This window comes from Pongo abelii, chromosome 2 (assembly GCF_028885655.2).
Source record: "Pongo abelii isolate AG06213 chromosome 2, NHGRI_mPonAbe1-v2.0_pri, whole genome shotgun sequence".
Classification (NCBI taxonomy): Eukaryota; Metazoa; Chordata; class Mammalia; order Primates; family Hominidae; genus Pongo; species Pongo abelii.
The window spans coordinates 165622850-165641376 of record NC_085928.1 but is presented as its reverse complement, the minus strand read 5'-3'; the positions used below and the strand labels follow the sequence as shown (position 1 = coordinate 165641376).

The window sequence follows — 18527 nt, the reverse complement described above, 5'->3', positions numbered from 1 at the left end:
CTCCTGCCTCAGCCTCCGGAGTAGCTGGGACTACAGGCATGCACCACCAAACCTGGCTAATTTTTTTGTATTTTTAGTAGAGACAGGGTTTCACCATGTTGGCCAGACTGGTCTCAAAATTCCTGGCTTCAAGTGATCCACCTGCCTCAGCATCCCAAAGTGCTGGGATTATAGGCATGAGCCACTGTGCTGAGCCAGATGACTAAAATTTTTAAAAGTCAGATAACACAACCATAAAAAAATAGGAAATAACAAATTGTAAGCATTTGGAAAAACTGGAGTCATTATGTACTTTTGGTTAGACTGTAAAATGGTGCAATTGATATGGACAACAGGTTCTTCAAAAAAATTAAAAAGAGAACTACCATATGATCCAGCAATCCCAATTCTGGGCATATATCCAAAAGATTAACAAAAATGGATAAGCAAAATGTGGTATATACATATAGTAGTACATTACTCAGTCTGCTTTTTTTGTTCGTCTGTTTTTTTGAGACAGAGTTTCGCTCTTGTTGCCCCGGCTAGAGTGCAATGGCAGTCTTGGCTCATTGCAACCTCTGCCTCCAGGGTTCAAGCCATTCTCCTGCCTCAGCCTCCCAAGGAGCTGGCATTATAGATGCCCACCACCACGCCTGGCTAATTTTTGTATTCTTAGTAAAGACGGGGTTTCATCATGTTGACCAGGCTGGTCTCGAACTCCTGACCCCAGGTGATCCACCCGCCTCAGCCTCCCAAAGCGCTAGGCATGAGCCACTGTGCCTGGCCCATTTTTCAGTCTTAAAAAAGAAGGAAATTCTGTCACATGCTACAACATGAATGAACCTTAAGGACATTATGCTAAGTGAAATAAGCAAGTCACAAAAAGGCAATACTGTATGATTCCACAGCAATACTGTATGATTCCACCTATATGAGGTATTTAAAGTAGTGAAACATAGAAACAGAAAGCAGAATGGTGGTTACCAGAGGGTGGCAGCCAGAAAAAAGGGAGAGTTGTTTTTTAACGGGTATAGAGTTTGTTTTGCAAGATGAAAAGTTCTGAAGATCTGTTTTACAACAATGTGAATACACCTAACACTACTGAACTGTATACTTAAAAATAGGATGAGGCTGGACGCAGTGGCTCACACCTGTAATCCCAGCACTTTGGGAGGCAGAGGCGGGCGGATCACCTGAGGTCAGGAGTCGAAGACCAGCCTGGCCAACATAGTGAAACCCCATCTCTACTAAAAATACAAAATTAGCCGGGCCTCATGGCACATGCCTGTAATCCCAGCTACTTGAGAGGCTGAGGCAGCAGAATCGCTTGAACCGGGAGGCAGAGGTTGCAGTGAGCCGAGGTCGCATGACTGCTCTCCAGCCTGGGCAATAGAGTGAGACTCTGTCTCAAAAAAAAAAGAAAAATCAGGGTTAAGATGGTAAACTTTATGTTATGTGTTTTTCACAATAAGAAAAGAGATAACAACAAGTCTTGGTGAGGATGTGGAAAAATTTGAATCTCATAGATTGCTAGTGGGAATGTAAAATTGTATCGTCATGTTAAATAATAGTTTGGCAGTTCATCAAAATGTTAAACCTTAAGACCTAGCAATTCTACTCCCAGGCATATACCAAAAGAAATAAAAACACATATCCACAAAAACTTATGACCAATATTCATAGCAGCATTACTTATAACAGCCAAAAAGTGGAAATAACCCAAAAGCCCATCAGCTGATCAAAGGATAAATACAATGCTTTATACCCATAAGATGGAATATTATCTGGCAATAAATAGGAATAAAGTTCTGATACATGCAGCAACATGGATGAACCTTGAAAACATTAAAAAAGAAGCCAGTCATAAAAGACCACATATTGTACAATTCCATTTATATAAAATGCCCAAAATAAGCAAATCTATAGAGACAGAAAATAAATTAGTGGTTGGTAACTGCCTAGGGCTGGCAAGAAAGGAGGAAAGGAGGAGCTGGGGGGTGGGGGCAGGATGATAATGACAACAACAGGCAGAACGAGGAGCGACTGCTAATGGGTATAAGGTTCCTTTTTAGGGTAATGAAAATGTTCTAAAATTAGATGTGATGATGGTTGTGCAATTCTGTGAATATTAGGAGGGAAGAGGAGGGAAGAATGGAAGACTTTCCATGTATCTACTTTATGAAAAAGTTCTCATAAACTTTTACCTCCTCTCTCAACTTTCTGATGAGCTCTGTGTCATTGTGATGGGTTTTGATGAGTTCAGCTTTGCCACTTGCAACAAGGGATGCACTTTCAATTAGATCAGGCCGTAAAGTACCTTGGGCAAGGAAAACCTCCTCTGGTTTCAAGCTCATTTCTCCAATTACTTCATTGGCAATCTATAATCAACAGGAGTAAAACAGCCTTGTAAGAGGTAACTTTTTTTAAAAGCAAAAGTTTATACTTTCAGCTAAATCTCTTAGAGTTCTTTAGAAATACTGATCAGAAAATAAAATCCACCAATCCCCAAAATAAACTCCTTTATGAACATATCCTCTAACATGATTCAAAAAGGTACATGAGGCCGAACACAGTGGCTCACGCCTGTAATCCCAGCACTTTGGGAGGCTGAGTGGGGCGGATCACTTGAGGCCAGGAGTTCGAGACCAGCCTGGCCAACATGATGAAACCCCATCTCTACTAAATATACAAAATCAGTGGCCAGGCGTGGTGGCTCACGCCTGTAATCCCAGCACTTTGAGAGGCAAGGCAGGCGGATCACAAGGTCAGGAGTTTGAGACCAGCCTGACCAACATGGTGAAATCCCATCTCTATAAAAATACAAAAACTAGCCGGGCATGGTGGCACACGCCTGTAATCCCAGCTACTCACAAAGTTGAGGCAGGAGAATCGCTTGAACCCTGGAGGCAAAGTTTGCAGTGAGCCAAGATTGCACCACTGCACTCCAGCCTGGACGGCAGAGTGAGACTCCTTCTCAAAAAAAAAAAAAAAACTAGCTGGGCATGGTGGTGCATGCCTGTAATCCCAGCTACTCGGGAGGCTGAAGCAGGAGAATCGCTTGAACCCAGCAGGCGAAAGTTGCAGTGAGCCGAGATCTCTCCATTGTACTCCAGCCTGGGTGACAAGAACAAAACTCCACCTCCAAAAAAAAAAAAAAAAACAAAGGTATGTGAACATTCCATTCAAGAGCTTGAAATTAGCCATTGAGATAACCAATGAATTAAAGTCTATGATAAGCTGAAGATATCTATTCTTAAAGACATCTATTCTTAAAATAACAGCCTGGCAATGTAAGCAAACATGTTTATTAAAACATAAAACAGTTGGCTGGGCATAGTGGCTCACACCTGTAATCCCAGAAGTTTGGGAGGCTGAGGAGGGCGGATCATGAGGTCAGGAGATCAGGACCATCCTGGCCAACATGGTGAGACCCCCGTCTCTACTAAAAGTACAAAAATTAGCTGGGCATGATGGTGCACCCCTGTAGTCCCAGCTACTCAGGAGGCTGAGGCAGGAGAATCACTTGAACCCAGAAGGCAGAGGTTGCAGTGAGCCGAGATCATGCCACTGCACTCCAGCCCAGCCTGGTGACACAGTGAGACTCTGTCTCAAAAAAACAAAACAAAAAAAACAAAAAAAAAAACCCCCAAAAAAAACAATAACAAAAAAACATAAAACAGTTTCTACTGGTCAATATAATGACAATATACAATAAAACTCTCAGCCACATAAGAAAAAGGATTAAAATTAGCAAATTTGGTTATTTGATATAGTGACAAGGAAAAACAAATACTAAGATTCACATCAAAAATAGTACATGTTGAGGATATTAAAAACAAAGGTACCTTAACAAAAGTATCCCCAATGATTTTTCTTTTCTCTTCAGGACTTGTGGTCATATTTAACGTTTTGCTAATTCTTTTCCGTGGGGTTCTATCTTCATCTGATATTGGTAGGGTTGTTGTTCCATTGTAGAAAGAATGAGCAGCATTTATTACTGGAGGAAAGGGGAGAAGCATTTTAAATTGGTATAACATGTTTTTTAATCAAAAATAACAAGTCAAAACACAGAAAGAAAAGCTGTTTCTTTCCCAGGCTGAAGAGCAGTCCTTTGAGCTCCCCTAAATCTGCCTACAGATTTCAATAAATTTTCATTATTCAAGAATTATCAGCTGGGCCCGGTGGCTCATGCCTATAATCCCAGCACTTTGGGAGGCTGAGACAGGCGGATCACAAGGTCAGGAGATCAAGACCATCCTGGCTAATATGGTGAAATCCCATCTCTACTAAAAATACAAAAAATTAGCTGGGTGTGATAGCGGGCGCCTGCAGTCCTAGCTACTTGGGAGGCCGAGGCAGGAGAATGGTGTGAACCCGGGAGGCAGAGCTTGCAGTGAGCAGCGATTGTGCCACTGCACTCCAGCCTGGGTGACAGAGCGAGACTCAGTCTCGAAAAGAAAAAGAACTATCAATAAATCCTGAGTAAGAGAATTCAGATACAGGCACTCATTAAATTTTGTTTCTGTGAGAATCTCCTGGCATTTAGATCTAGGGCCATGACATCACAAATTATGCTGATTAGGGCCGGTGCAGTGGCTCACACCTGTAATACCAGCACTTTGGGAGGCCAAGTTGGGTGGATCACTTGAGGTCAGCAGTGTGAGACCAGCCTGGCCAAAATGGCAAAACCACATCTTTACTAAAAACACAAAAATTAGCGGGGCGTAGTGGCACATGTCTGTAACCCCAGCTACTTGGAGGCTGAGGCAAGAGAATTGCTTAAACCTGGGAGGCAGAGGTTGCAGTGAGCCGAGGTTGTGCCACTGCATTCTGGCCTGGGCAACAGAACAAGACTCCATCTCAAAAAAAAAAAAAAAAAAATTATGCTGATTGTTTTCCCTCTGTTCAGTGCTTCACCAGAGCAACAAGGCCCAAAGAAGTCAAAAGCACCGGCTCCTAAACGGAGTCAAAGTTGTTGGAGTCACACCCTAGTGTCTTGTAAAACTAAATGAACATACATTTAACAATCCTTGGCTTTTTATTTAATGACAAGAAACTAAAAACTAAGATCTCTATTTGCTAATAAAACTTAGCTACTGAAGGCCTTCACCGTAAGATGACAAGGCAGCTGCCTATTTCATTGTGGAAAAGCCAGTGAATTTGTAGGTCTTTCCCGTACCTGGTCAACTACCCAGAGAAGACATATCTACTCTCCTGCCTACTGGCATTCTGGCAGTTAAACAGAGGAAGTGGTAGGAAGAAGGAATCACCATTCAGCATAGAGACTTTTACTTAATCCTGTTCTTAATGTAGAGTCTTGTCTCCACCCTCAACTATGCCTGGGTATTAGTAGGCTCAAGCCCAGAACCTCTCGTTTAGCCCCTCTAGAGAATACATCCACAGTGTTCTGATGGGAAGGAGAGCGCAGTTTGCTCCTGTGCTAAGGAAGAGGATCTGCTTCTCAGATTTTTAACTAATCCCTGTTTTAGGCTAACCCAGAGACCAATGTCCCAAAAAGAACCCAATGCTTCAAATTCCTGAGCCTCCCCAGAAGTCTACAGCACAAATCAGCTTGCTTTTTATTGGCTTCCTTCCCATCCCACCCCAAGGTTGTGAATTCCTCCATTCTGCTATGTCAGTTACCAGGGACAGATCCAAGTTTTACAATTTGAAGGACTCCTTCAAGAAACAGAATAACAAATAAGATACTAAAAATCGTTAAGTTATACTGGGATGGCTAACAAGTACTTAACTATACACAGAAATAATTGCAAATCACATATATACCACTAAACCCATACTAAGCACATCCCCAGCTCATCTTTGTCTTAGCCTGATCTCAAAATGCCCACAGCCATTCCAGCACCACCTAACAGAGAACAAGTCAGAGTTGAAAGAAAATAAACAACCACAAATTATCAAAATATCCTGCAAATTTCACAAAAACATATCACCATGTGAAGATACCATTGGGGACCTTCCCAGGATGTTGGGAGAGACCCCCCTAGCTTAAACAGAGAAAATCCACCTCTACCCATCTGCTTTCCACTTTTCAACATTTTATTGAAACCATCTGTCTTCTGTCATCTCCTCTATCCCACATCCTTATGGTATTACACTGTTTTATGCTTTTACTGTTATTTTAGAGAAGTTTCAAAGAAATAGACTCATGTTCACGTCATACTTACCTACAAGTCTTCATTTTATTCAGCCTTTTGGTATCAACTCCAATTAATTCCATAATATGTACAATAACTTGTATCATTAAACTACTGACCTCATTTCATTATAACTATCAATTGCACCTTTTTAAAAAAGTATAAAAGGTATCTACAAAAGTAAACGTTATTAAGGACTAAGAAGTTTACTAGTGGCCATTTAAAAAAAAAAAAAGTATAGAATCTTTACCTCTCCCACAATAAGCTTTTCTGTTTGCAAAATAATCTGTATACCCATACCTGAGGAGGGCTTGGGTAGCCTCATACACAAATATCATTAAATAGAGTGGGAAAAGATAATTTGTTTCTTTTTTTTTTTTTTTTTTGAGATGGAGTTTTGCTCTTGTTGCCCAGGCTGGAATGCAGTGGCATGATCTCTGCTCACTGCAGCCTCCACCTCCCAGGTTCAAGTGATTCTCCTGCCTCAGCCTCTCGAGTAGCTGGGATCACAGGTGCCCACCACCAAGACTGGCTAATTTTTTGTATTTTTAGTAGAGATGGGGTTTCTTCATGTTGGCCAGGCTGGTCTCAAACTCCCGACCTCAGGTGATCCACCCACCTTGATCTCCCTAAGCGCTGGGATTACAGGCGTGAGCCACCGTGCCTGGCCAGGAAAAGATAATTTCAAAAGTGAATGACTAGAAGAGAACTGAACAGTAGCTGGAAAATGTTAATTTATCAATCTATGTATAAAATTAGCAGAATCAATAGTTTAAAAATTTATACTGAGACCTCTCTTACATCAGAGGTAATTGTAAAAATAAAAAACATTTTCAACCTTGAGCATACTGAGAAAACTGTAACTGTGCTCATTTAAACCATAAGACTAGATTTGATTAAACAAGTCCTAACATGTAAGTTAACTTTTCTGAGGTTCTTCAATACCTTTAACCTGAATTCCAAGCTTTTTGAGGGCCTCTTCAACAGACTGGCTTTCTCGTTTTCTCATAAAGCCATTATCAATGTGTACAGCAATGACTTGTTCTTGGTTCAAAGCACGATTTAGCAAAGCTGTACAAACTGTTGAGTCTACTCCACCACTGAGTAAAACCTACAGGGTAAAATGAAAAAATCAAACTGAGCAAAACAAGCAAAACGAAAATAAACACTATCAGCTTAAATCTTTACCTAAAAGTGCTATTTATACCAAAGATATGTATGGTAACTGGAAAAGCACTCTAAAACTGTAGAACATTTAAGGGCTGTGTTGAGGACTCTAGCTCCTAGATTCCAGTATTATTGATATAAATTTGTAGACTTCCAGATAATAATTTGCTTACCAAAACTTTTGACGTGCCTACTCTCTCTTTGATCTCTCGAATGCACTCAAGTTCTCTGTTCTGCACGGTGAAGGTTCCACTGCATCCAGCTATATCATAAAGGAAATTCTTCAGTATTACTTTTCCATTTTCTGTAAGGCCAACTTCAGGGTGGAACTGTGCTCCATATAATTTTTTAGATTCATTTGCTATGCCTTTATAGAGAAAATAGTCACAAATTAAAATTTTTTTCATGCTGAAAAGACTCAAGCAATAACCACAATTAATTTCTCACAATCTCTGCCTCTATGGTTTCATTTTTTTTTTTTTTTTTTTTTTTTGAGACAGAGTCTCACTCTGTCGCCCAGGCTGGAGTGCAGTGGCATGATCTCGGCTCACTGCAACCTCCGCCTCCTGGGTTCAAGCAATTCTCATGCCTCAGGCTCCCAAGTAGCTGGCATTACAGGCGTGTGCCACCACGCCCAGCTAATTTTTTGTATTTCTAGTAGAGATAGGGTTTCACTATGTTGGCCAGGTGGCCTCAAACTCCTGGCCTCAAGTGATCCACCTGCCTCAGCCTCCCAAAGTGCTAGGATTACAGACATGAGCCACTGCTCCCAGCCAATTTTATTTGTTTGTTTGTTGTTTTGTTTTGTTTTGAGACAGAGTCTCGCTCTGTTGCCCAGGCTGGAGTGCAGTGGTACGATCTCGGCTCACTGTCACCTCTGCCTCCCACGTCCAAACTATTCTTCTGCCTCAGCCTCCCGAGTAGCTGGACTACAGGTGCCTGCCACCACGCTCAGCTAATTTCTTTTATATTTTTAGTAGAGACAGGGTTTCACCATATTGGCCAGGCTGGTCTTGATCTCCTGACCTTGTAATCCACCCATCTCAGCCTCCCAAACTGCTGGGATTACAGGCGTTAGCCACCACGCCCGGCCTATTTTATTTTATTTTTTAGACAGGGTATTTACTGCTCTGTCACCCAGGCTGGAGTGCAGTGGCATAATCATAGCTCACTATAGTCTCGATCTCCTGGGCTCAAGTGATCCTTCCACCTCAGCCTCCTGAGTAGCTGGAACAACAGGTGCGTGCCACCACACTCAGCTAATTTTTAAATATTTTGAAGAGATGTGGTTTATCTTGTTGCCTGTTGAACTCCTGGGCTCAAGTAATCCTCCTGCCTCAGCCTCCCAAAGTGCTGGGATTACAGGTGTGAGCCACTGCACCCAGCCTTCTTCCTCTATAAATGTTAAAACTGGTATGTCTCAGTGGATTTTTAGCTATAGGAAAAGGAAATACATAACAAAGACAAAAACTACATTGCTATAACCTTTCTTTATAAAGGTCTTTCTTGACACAGCAATTACTGAGGTATAGGGCGGTACATTAAGTCCCACACAGAGATTGTTTCACAGTATTCTCACCTCTCCACCCAAGTTACTTCAGTTGCCTTGTCTGTCTAGTGCATTGATAATTCAATTTTGGTTCTCAGTTGCACATGGCTTTCAAATGCATTGTACAGCTACCAAGTTCTTATATTAAAAGAATCTCATACATTAGACTTGTCAGAATATACTGTTTCTTTCTTGACTACTATTAACCACAAATATATATTCACCTAGTTGACTAATGTGTTTCTGGCAAATATTACCTATGGGGCAATAGATGTTAGGCTAGGTATTTTACACGTGCATGTGTTACCCCTATTTTATAGCTCTGAGATATCAAGAAATTTATATGAACTCTCAGGTAATTAAGAAACTAAATCAGGCCTGACAGGCTCCCAAACTCATACTCATTCTACTATACCACAGTATTTCACACTTTATTTGGCTCTCAGCATACCACTCTCTTGGTTCATTTATTTTACTGTCTATTCCTTCTGAATCTCTTTGCTGGTTCCTCTTCATCTTGCCCACCTCTACACATGGAAGTTACTCAGTCCTCAGCCCTTAAATCTCTTTTCTAAATATTCTAAGAGATCTCATCCTCTCATCACCTTAAAATTCTGTCTGTATGCTGGTAAACCCCTAAATTTATACCTCCAGCCCAGTTTTCTCCTCTAAAGTCCAAGCTCATATATACAACTGCCTACTCAGCACCTTTGTTTTGATGTTTAATAAACCATCTTGAATTTAATATGCAAACTCAAACTCCTGAGGTCTTTCCAATCAGGTAAATAGAAACATCTTCCTTTTGGTTCCTCAGGCAAAAAAACTTGGGAGCTAAAACTTGATTCTACTTTTTCTTCCCCACTCCATATTCAATCTAACAGCAAATCCTCTGTCTCTCCCTTCAAAACAGTGGAATCCAATCACTCCTAACAATGTCTACCTCTATCACCCTAGTCCTGACAACTTCCATCTCTGCCACCCTGGTCCTAACAACTTCCTCTTCTACTGCTGTAGAAAAAACCGGGTTCTTTTCACATGACCAGGAAAAGTTAGGCACAGAGACACTTTGAAGGGTAAGGGGGAACGGAATTTATTGAGAAAAAAGGAAAAAAAACTCTCAGCAAAGTGAGAAGGCTTCCTGTTAACAGGCCCCCATCTCACAGATTGAATCCGAGGTCACCACACAGGAACAGGAAAGGCCAGGCTCCTCCCTCCTGCAAAGGGTGAGAACTTCCTGTGGCTCCACCCTGTTTTCCCAGTAGGCAGGCTGGTGGGAGATTCTCCAGGTACCCTCTCCTTTATCTTCCTCCTGCATCTATCACTACTATCCTGATCCTGACAACACTGTCTCTCTCCTGATTACTCCAATAAATTCCTAGCTTGTCTTCTTGCTTCTCTTTCCCCCTGTATCTTTTCTCCTCATCCCAGCTTACTCCTTAAATTAGATCACATCTCTCCTTCACTTAAAACCCCACCTCACTATGAGTAAAGCCAAAGTATTGCAGTGGCCCAAAGGTCCTGTGTTCTGGCATCCAACTACCTCTCTAACTTCACCTTCTTTCACTCTCCCTGCCATGCTTACTCTGCTCCAACCACATGGATGCCTGCTGCTCCTCAAATATGGTCCCCACCCAGAATCTCTGTACTGTTGTTTCCTCTTTCCCCAAATATCCAAAAAGGTTAGCACTTATTTTCTTCATGTCCAATGTCATCTTATAGGAATGCCTTCCCTGAATAGCCTATAAAATTGCAACAACCCTAATCATACATATTCCAGAATACCCTCTTCCCCCATTTTTTCAATGTAAACACTATCTGATTCTGACATATTCTGTATTTCTTTATTGTTTACTTTCCCTTTTTCCAGTGTTAAACAAGCATTTTTGCTATATTGGTTTTGGGTTTTGTTTTCTTCTTAGGAGAGAGAGTCTTCCTCTGTTGCCCAGGATGGAGTGTAGGGGCACAACCACAGCTCACCGCAGTCATGATCTCTTAGGGCCAAATGATTCTCCCACCTCAGCCTCCTGAGTAGCTAGGACTGCAAATGTGCATCACCACACCTGGCTAATTTTTTTTAAAATTATTTTTATGTAGAGATGGGGTCTCACTATGGTGCCCAGGCTGGTTTCGAACTCCTGGCCTCAAGCTATCCACCTTCCACAGTCTCCCAAAGTGCTGGAATTATAGGTGAGAGCCACGGCACCTGGCCTATTTTATTCACTGCTAAATCCTTGACACCTAGAACTGTGCATGACACATAATAGGTACTCAAATGTTTGTTGGATGAATAAAAATACACAAGCTTATCTACCACTGCTGATCTTTTTTTATGAAGTAAAAACTTTTTAGTAAAAAGCCATTCTTGAGCATTCCTATGCTAATGTATTAGCATACATTATGCTAATGTCTGTTAAGTAACTGCAAGCAGATTACTAAATTCAGCATATCCATGACAAATCTTTTTTTCAACTTATTATTTAGGCGTGGCATCTCAAAGAGAACTTTAGTGATAAACCCACCTTTTTCTTTTACTAACTTCCAGGAATATTAGTGACCATTTACATTATTCAGGTAAGCAAGTCAAAACCCCAATCAGCCAGAAAGTCAATTCCCCTTCCTCAAAAAATTAGAGAACAAAATGGTTTAAGAGCATGGGTCAGCAAACTTTCTGCAAAGGACTAGAGAGTAAATAGTTTAGGCTCTGTGCAACATACACAGTCCCTGTATTTTATTACAACCCTTTAATAATGTAAAAATCATTCTTAGCTCCTGGACATTAAAAAAAGGCAAAGACTAGATTTGACCCACAAGTCACAGTTTGCCAACCCCGGTTCAGGGAAATGTCTTGAGTACTTATTTGGGTGCTATGGGCTATATATACCTAAGAAAGGAATAAAAGACAAGTAACTCTGAATATAGTATGGTATGAAGACAGCGAGTTCTCAAATTTTTCCTGAGTTATAAAAGTATAGTGTTTTATGTTTGAAAAGCTTATATTAGGATGAACATTTTTCAACGTATTTCAAAGCAAACCAGTAAACCAGTAAGTGAGAGACTTCTGGATAACCCTCCTATTATTAAATTCCCTTCATAACAGTTAATCCTACATTCATTATTATCTTTAAAAAAAGAGAAGAAAAATCAGAAGAAAAAGGAAAAATCAAAGAGTACCTCATACAGAAGCATATGCTTACTCTTCAGATAAAGTTTTTTAAATGAACTCTGCAAAATTTTTAGAATTTTCACCTGCTACTATGTTTCCAGAACGTGCCACAACCTTGAATCCATCAGCTACTTTGTCTACACTATCTCCATGTGTAAGCAAAACAACTTCTTCCTTCTGAAGGCCCCTAAACGTACAAAAAATAAAACACACAAATATCTTAATTAAAAACATGATTCATGGGTTCTTTTGTTTTAGAAACACAAGCTTGCCATACATGATTAGAAAAACAGAAAAAAAAAAAGTGACAATGGAATACTGCTAGAATTCAAATATTACGTCCATTACAAATAAAGCCAATAAAAAACGTTAAACCTTAAAAAAGGCAATCCATAAAAATTGGAAGGAAACTAGAACAAATAAATATATGAAGTTGGTAGTATAACCAGACACACAGGAATAATTTCAAGAGATTACAGAACAATAATTTCAACATTATATATCTGTTGAGATTTATGTTAAGAACAGAGGTATTTCAAAGATCTTAACACTTCATTCGGTAGTTTTATGTAAGTAGTAATAGGACTTAGTACTGAAACTGTTATCCTGTAAGTGTAAGTACAGTATAGATACAGGCATACCATAGGTTAAAACAAATAATATAATTAGCAATCAACATTTTCAGCTTAAGAGTAGAGAGATACAAAATCAAACGAGTTAGGTAAAAACCCTATAATCTTTCATTTTAACTGGAAATAAGTATACACTAACGATTCTGTTTTCTAATTCTAAAGGACTAGGTACTGCCCAACTCTGTTATCAAGAAGTCCTAGAAACAATTACAACCCAGTACCAATGTGGACCTCTAGTGCCAAACAAATTAACGATACTTCGTTAACAAAGTGTTACTTAAGAGACTTAAGTAACATTAATCAAATGTAATGTGTACACTTTCTCTGGACCTTGATTCAAACAAATCAACCATAAAAATATACTGTTTACGTTATGGAAAATCTGACTAAGGACTCGATATTAAATAATAATAAGGAACGGCCAGGCGCGGTGGCTCATGCCTGTAATCCCAGCACTTTGGGAGGCCGAGGCAGATCACCTGAGATCGGGAGTTCAAGACCAGCCTGGCCAATATGGTGAAACTCCATCTATACTAAAGATACAAAAAATTTCGCCTGTAATCCCAGCTACGTGGGAGACTGAGGTGGGAGAATCACTTGAACCCGGGAGGCGGAGGTTGCAGTGAGCCAAGACCGTGCCACTGCACTCCAGCATGGGCGTGCGACAGAGTGAGACTCCGTCTCAAAAAAAAAAAATTAAATTAAATTACAAAATAAAAAAATAAATAATACTAAGGAATAAAAATGTAAATTAAAAATAAAGCAAGAAGATAAAGTACATTAATGCCAAAAAGATATTTTGGGGTTTGTTGTTGACATCGTTGTTTAGGAATAGTATAGGTTGTGATAGAGTCCCAGAATTTTAGAACTAGAAAGACAGAAAAATGTCAAATCTTAACCAAATCTTTATGTTTAAAGCTTCTTCTGGTATATCACATACAAGATTCCTGAAATGTTTCTCAAGATGAGTCACATGAAATAAGGATGAATGTAAGTGTCAACAGCTCTCCATTATGAAGCTGAACAAGCACTGGATTTCAAACTCATTTTGACAATGACTAACTTCAGTTTAAAAAATTATTTTGAGCAACCTTGGCTTTTTTATTAATCTTCCTTTGAAAAATAATAATCTTCGGCAGGGCACAGTGGCTCACGCCTGTAATCCTAGCACTTTGGGAGGCCGAGGTGGACGGATGACGAGGTCTAGGAGTTTGAGACTAACCTGGCCAATATGGTGATACCCTGTCTCTACTAAAAATACAAAAATTAGCCAGGCATGGTGGTTCACGCCTGTAGTCCCAGCTACTCAGGAGGCTGAGGCAGAAGAATCGCTTGAACCCAGGAGGCGGACGTTGCAGTGAGCTGAGATGGTGCCACTGCACTCCAGCCCGGGTGGCAGACAGAGACTCCGTCTCAAAAAAAAAAAAAAAAGAAAAAGAAAAAGAAAAATAATAATCTTTAAAAACAGATCAAAGAGTGAAAAGGGAAAATACAAATGTTGGTATCACAATATACTATTCCAAGTAGGGTTCCACAACTGCACAGGTGTTTCCAAATTTCTTAAATACCTTCCTTATTCCCTATTAACATCACCACCATCCCACATTGTCTTGACACTCAACTGGAAGGCAAATATGACAATTACACTTGTGGTCACTACTATACCCTTAATTTTGTTTATGAATTATAGAATCTCTAATTGTTAAAAATAATAGTATTATCAACTTTAAATTAATTACTATTGTTCTTATTCATCTAAAAATGTAATACCTGAATAATGAACATGTATTATCCACACTAATGTTGAAAACGCCATCTTCTCTAACACTTTTTTTGTGCACAGTACCTCCAAATACCTTATTCATCATCTGTTCAAAGAAAAAAATTAATGTTAATGGAAATCAAAAGAAAAATACTCATTTTGTTATACTGATTTAATAATTTATATTATTTCTTTTCAGAACACCTGATATACCTGAATCCCCAAAATAAAAGGAGTTTAATAAATGTAGATCATTTGGTATTGTTATATATAACTATACAGTTATTAACAGGCATTGTTATAAAACAAAATTGGATTCAAAATTTGACCTGCAGTTAATTTCTGTCAAACACTGGCAGATTTTCCACTTAGTGTACTTTAATGAATTCATCTGCTTAAAAATAGAGATATCTTAATTACCTACATCTGAGTTTGATATAAAAGCATTTTAAAAGGTATTCTGAGTTTAGAAAAAGATACAGCAGACAACAAGAACCTTGTACCAGAACAAGAATTAGACAATAAATTTTTCCAAGCTATTTAATCTTTGGCTCCAAAGGAACAGTCTGAAAGCCTGCCGAAGGCTGTGCTGTAGAGATGGGATAAGCAAGAAAATCTGGCCTTTCAGTTAAGCTCATCTGTTCAAGTCCCATACGCTTATAGACTGATTTCAAATGGTCTCTTCAATTCAGCACCTCCACTGTTAATCAATCTTCTTTTCTTATTTATCATTTACATGCTCCAAACTTCCCACATCAGATAAATATACACAAGATTTTTGCAAACATTAAATTTGCAGTGATATAAACACTCCTACTCATCTTAGTGCATCTGTTCCACAACAGGTATCAGAAGATATCTGCCTTAACAATGTGTAATGCAGGTTGACCCAGCCCCTGACAGAAAATAAGACAGATGACTTAAATAAATGTTCATTCTTATAACTCAGAGTAGCATATTCTTCAAAACCATTAGCAAATGGTGCCCTCTACATTCTCCTCTTAGGCATTCACAGTAAACTGTCCCACAATAAAGGTTTGAGCTCACTCCAGCAGTAAAAACACCTGCTAGCACTTGTTTAACACAGTATTTGTCAAACTAAAGACTCAGAAACAAAACTCTCTTCTGTAGCACATTAACTAACATGCAATTTAATAAACATTGCTACAGTCTAATCAGTTCCCTTGACTCTAGTCTTGCCCATCTTCCAGCAATATTCTAGAGACCTACCAATGTTAGCCACTACAATATAAAGATGATTGTGTTAGTCTATGATTAAATTCTTCATTAGCCCTCTAGCATCTACAGCAAGGGTTGGTAAATTTTCTTAAAGGGCCAGAGAAAAATATTAGCCTCTGCAGGCCCTACTGTGTCTGTAGCAACTATTCAGCTCTTGCCACTGTAGCTCAAAAGCATCCATAGACAATACTTATAATAAAGAAATGGGTGTGACTGTTGCAATAAAACCTTATCAGGGACACAGACTTGAATTTTATTTTCACACATCACAAAATATAATTTTTATTCAATTTCCCAATCATTTAACAATGTAAAAAATTATTCTTTGCTTGCAGGTCATGCAAAAACAGGTGGTAGGCCAGATTTGGTCTATAGGCCATAGCTTACTGATGCCTGGTCTACAGGATAAAATCCAAGTTCCTTATATTAAACACAAGACTTCCTTACTTGGCCCTTGTCTAATTTTTGGATTCACCTTCCCCCTCATTTCCTACTCCAGTCCATTCAAACTAAAGTGATTATCAAAATAGACTATGTTCTCTCCTCCATGTCTTCAGGTCTCTTCACAGCCCAAGGGCCCTAGCAAAGTATGTGGCCAGTATGGATTCCTGGATAAACCCCAAGGTTCTAACTGCCTCAAAGAAACCCATATAGTACTCCAGGTCCACCACCTAATCAGATCAGCTCCTCTTATCTTTCTTATATGTCAAAGTTTTATAAGTTTTAGATTGGGAAGGGAGAAAGGGAAGGAAATTCTGCCCAGTAAAAATAATTTGACAAAATCTTGTGGGAGTACATAAAGAAGCCAAGTGTAAACCATAAAGAGTGAAGAGACGAGTCACAATCCAGAAGGTATCTGCAATATATATAGTTGGGAAAAGTTTAGTATCCAGAATATATAAAGGCTCCCACAACACAATAACAAAGATAATTTAATATAAAAATGAACAAGTGTCTATAGTAAAGCAGACACAAATGGCAAATTAACGTATGAATCTTACAATAACAAGGAAATTAACTTTAAGACTACAACGTGACCCCCTTTTAATACCTTTGCAGATAAGAAAATACAAAAAAAAATAATCTAATCATGTCAAGGGTTGGCAGGGATATAGAGCACAAGATTTTTTATATATTGCTGTGGGAACATAAATTGAGGGGAAAAAATATCATTTACCTAGTGAAGCTGAAAATGTACATTATGACCCAGCATTCCTACTGCCAGTTACTCTAGAGAAAATTTTGTGTATGTACAACACTAGAAAACAAGTAAAAAAATATTCATGGCAATATTGTCTATAATAGAAAGAAACTAGAAAGCCAACATTATGAACACTGGAATGTAAAAGTAACATGCTATATTCAAACAAATTCAATAGTGAAAATGAATAATTTACAATAAAATGTACTAACATGAATGAATCTCAAAACCAAAGTTGAAAATAATACAGGTAGTATGACTTCACTTATATATAGGTCAATTGGCAAAACTAACATATTATTTAGGAATATAAACATATGTATAAAGCTATAAAAAAAAGAAAGGGAATGAATAACAAAATTCAGGAAAGTTGGTCACCTCTGATAGGAAGAGAAGAATGTGAATGGAGACATACAAAGAAAGTTTCAAAAGCTCTACCAATATTCTATTTTTTAGGCTGGGGGGTGTAAATCAGTAAGAGATATAAAGGCAGCAGTATAGACATTTTTCTTCTAAAGCAAAGAATCACCAGGAAGCAGTTAGAAAGCCTCTGTCAGGAGAGTCCAGTTAGTGGGAAAAGATGGTATATAAGACACTGAAATTGCTCAAATTTCAGAATGTCATGGGAGGCAAAGGTATACACCTAGGTCCTAAAATTACCCAACCTAGTCACTAAGTGGCAGTCCTTTACAAACAACACGTTAGCTAGATGGCATCATCTATATATCATTATTTTATGGAAGGACAAATTCTGCCCAAATAACCAAGATCAGCATATCCCATTATCTTACTACAAAAGTTCAGATGATAATAAAGGCAAAAATTGTTACGCATTTAACATCAGCAGGCCTGGCTTTGGCTATAAGAAATCCTAGTGAATGACAGAACAATTTGGCCTTATAATTATATCAGGAAACTGCCATAATGGGGAAACACTAAGCCATTATCTCTTAAATCAAAGGAGCATTTTTCAGACATATTTCACTATAAGTAGGCCTTAAAAATATATCTTGTGAGATTCTTCCTTAGAAAATGTTACAATGCTTCTCAATATACTAACAACCATTTAATATAATTATAAGTTGTGCTATATGATTAACACTGAGTACTCTGACAAAGAAAATCAATAAATTATATAAATATATTACACCCTGGGACAAAAAAAAAAAAGAAGCCAGCCAATATCCAATATTCAACTCAATCAGGGTGCAGGCTCTTCTAAGACTACTAGATGGAAAAAATCTTTCTTTTTGCCAAGTCAAACTCATAATCAAACACTTTTCAAAGAACTTTGAAAGGAAAAAAGAGGCTTTTACTATAAAATGCAAAATTGTACACCCACTTTGGAACACAGTTTTGGCAGTTTCTTACAAAACTAAACATACTCTTAACAACTTAGTAATCACTCTCCTTAGAATATACTGAAAAAGTTGAACATTTATGTCAACACAAAAACCTGTACATGGATGTTCATAGCAGCTTTATTCATAATTACCAAAACTTGGAAGTCACCAAGACGTTAGTAGATGAATAAGTAAACTGTCACTTACTGAATGAGTGAGTGAATGAACTGTGATACATCCATACAATGGAGTATTATTCAGTGCTAAAAAGAAATTAGCTACCCAGACTGAAAAGACATGGAAGAACTTTAAATGCACATTACTAAGTGAAAGA

At 38.6% G+C, this 18527-nt stretch overlaps 1 protein-coding gene across 1 annotated transcript in view; it reads right to left on the bottom strand.

Moving 5' to 3' along the window:
* GMPS (guanine monophosphate synthase) overlaps positions 1–18527 on the bottom strand; it is a 67067-nt gene that overhangs the window by 18943 nt on the left and 29597 nt on the right. Inside the window, 6 exon segments of the mRNA NM_001131091.1 lie at positions 2184–2357; positions 3825–3976; positions 7083–7248; positions 7478–7671; positions 12100–12203; positions 14419–14516. Of these exon segments, the coding sequence (NP_001124563.1) occupies positions 2184–2357; positions 3825–3976; positions 7083–7248; positions 7478–7671; positions 12100–12203; positions 14419–14516 (888 nt within the window).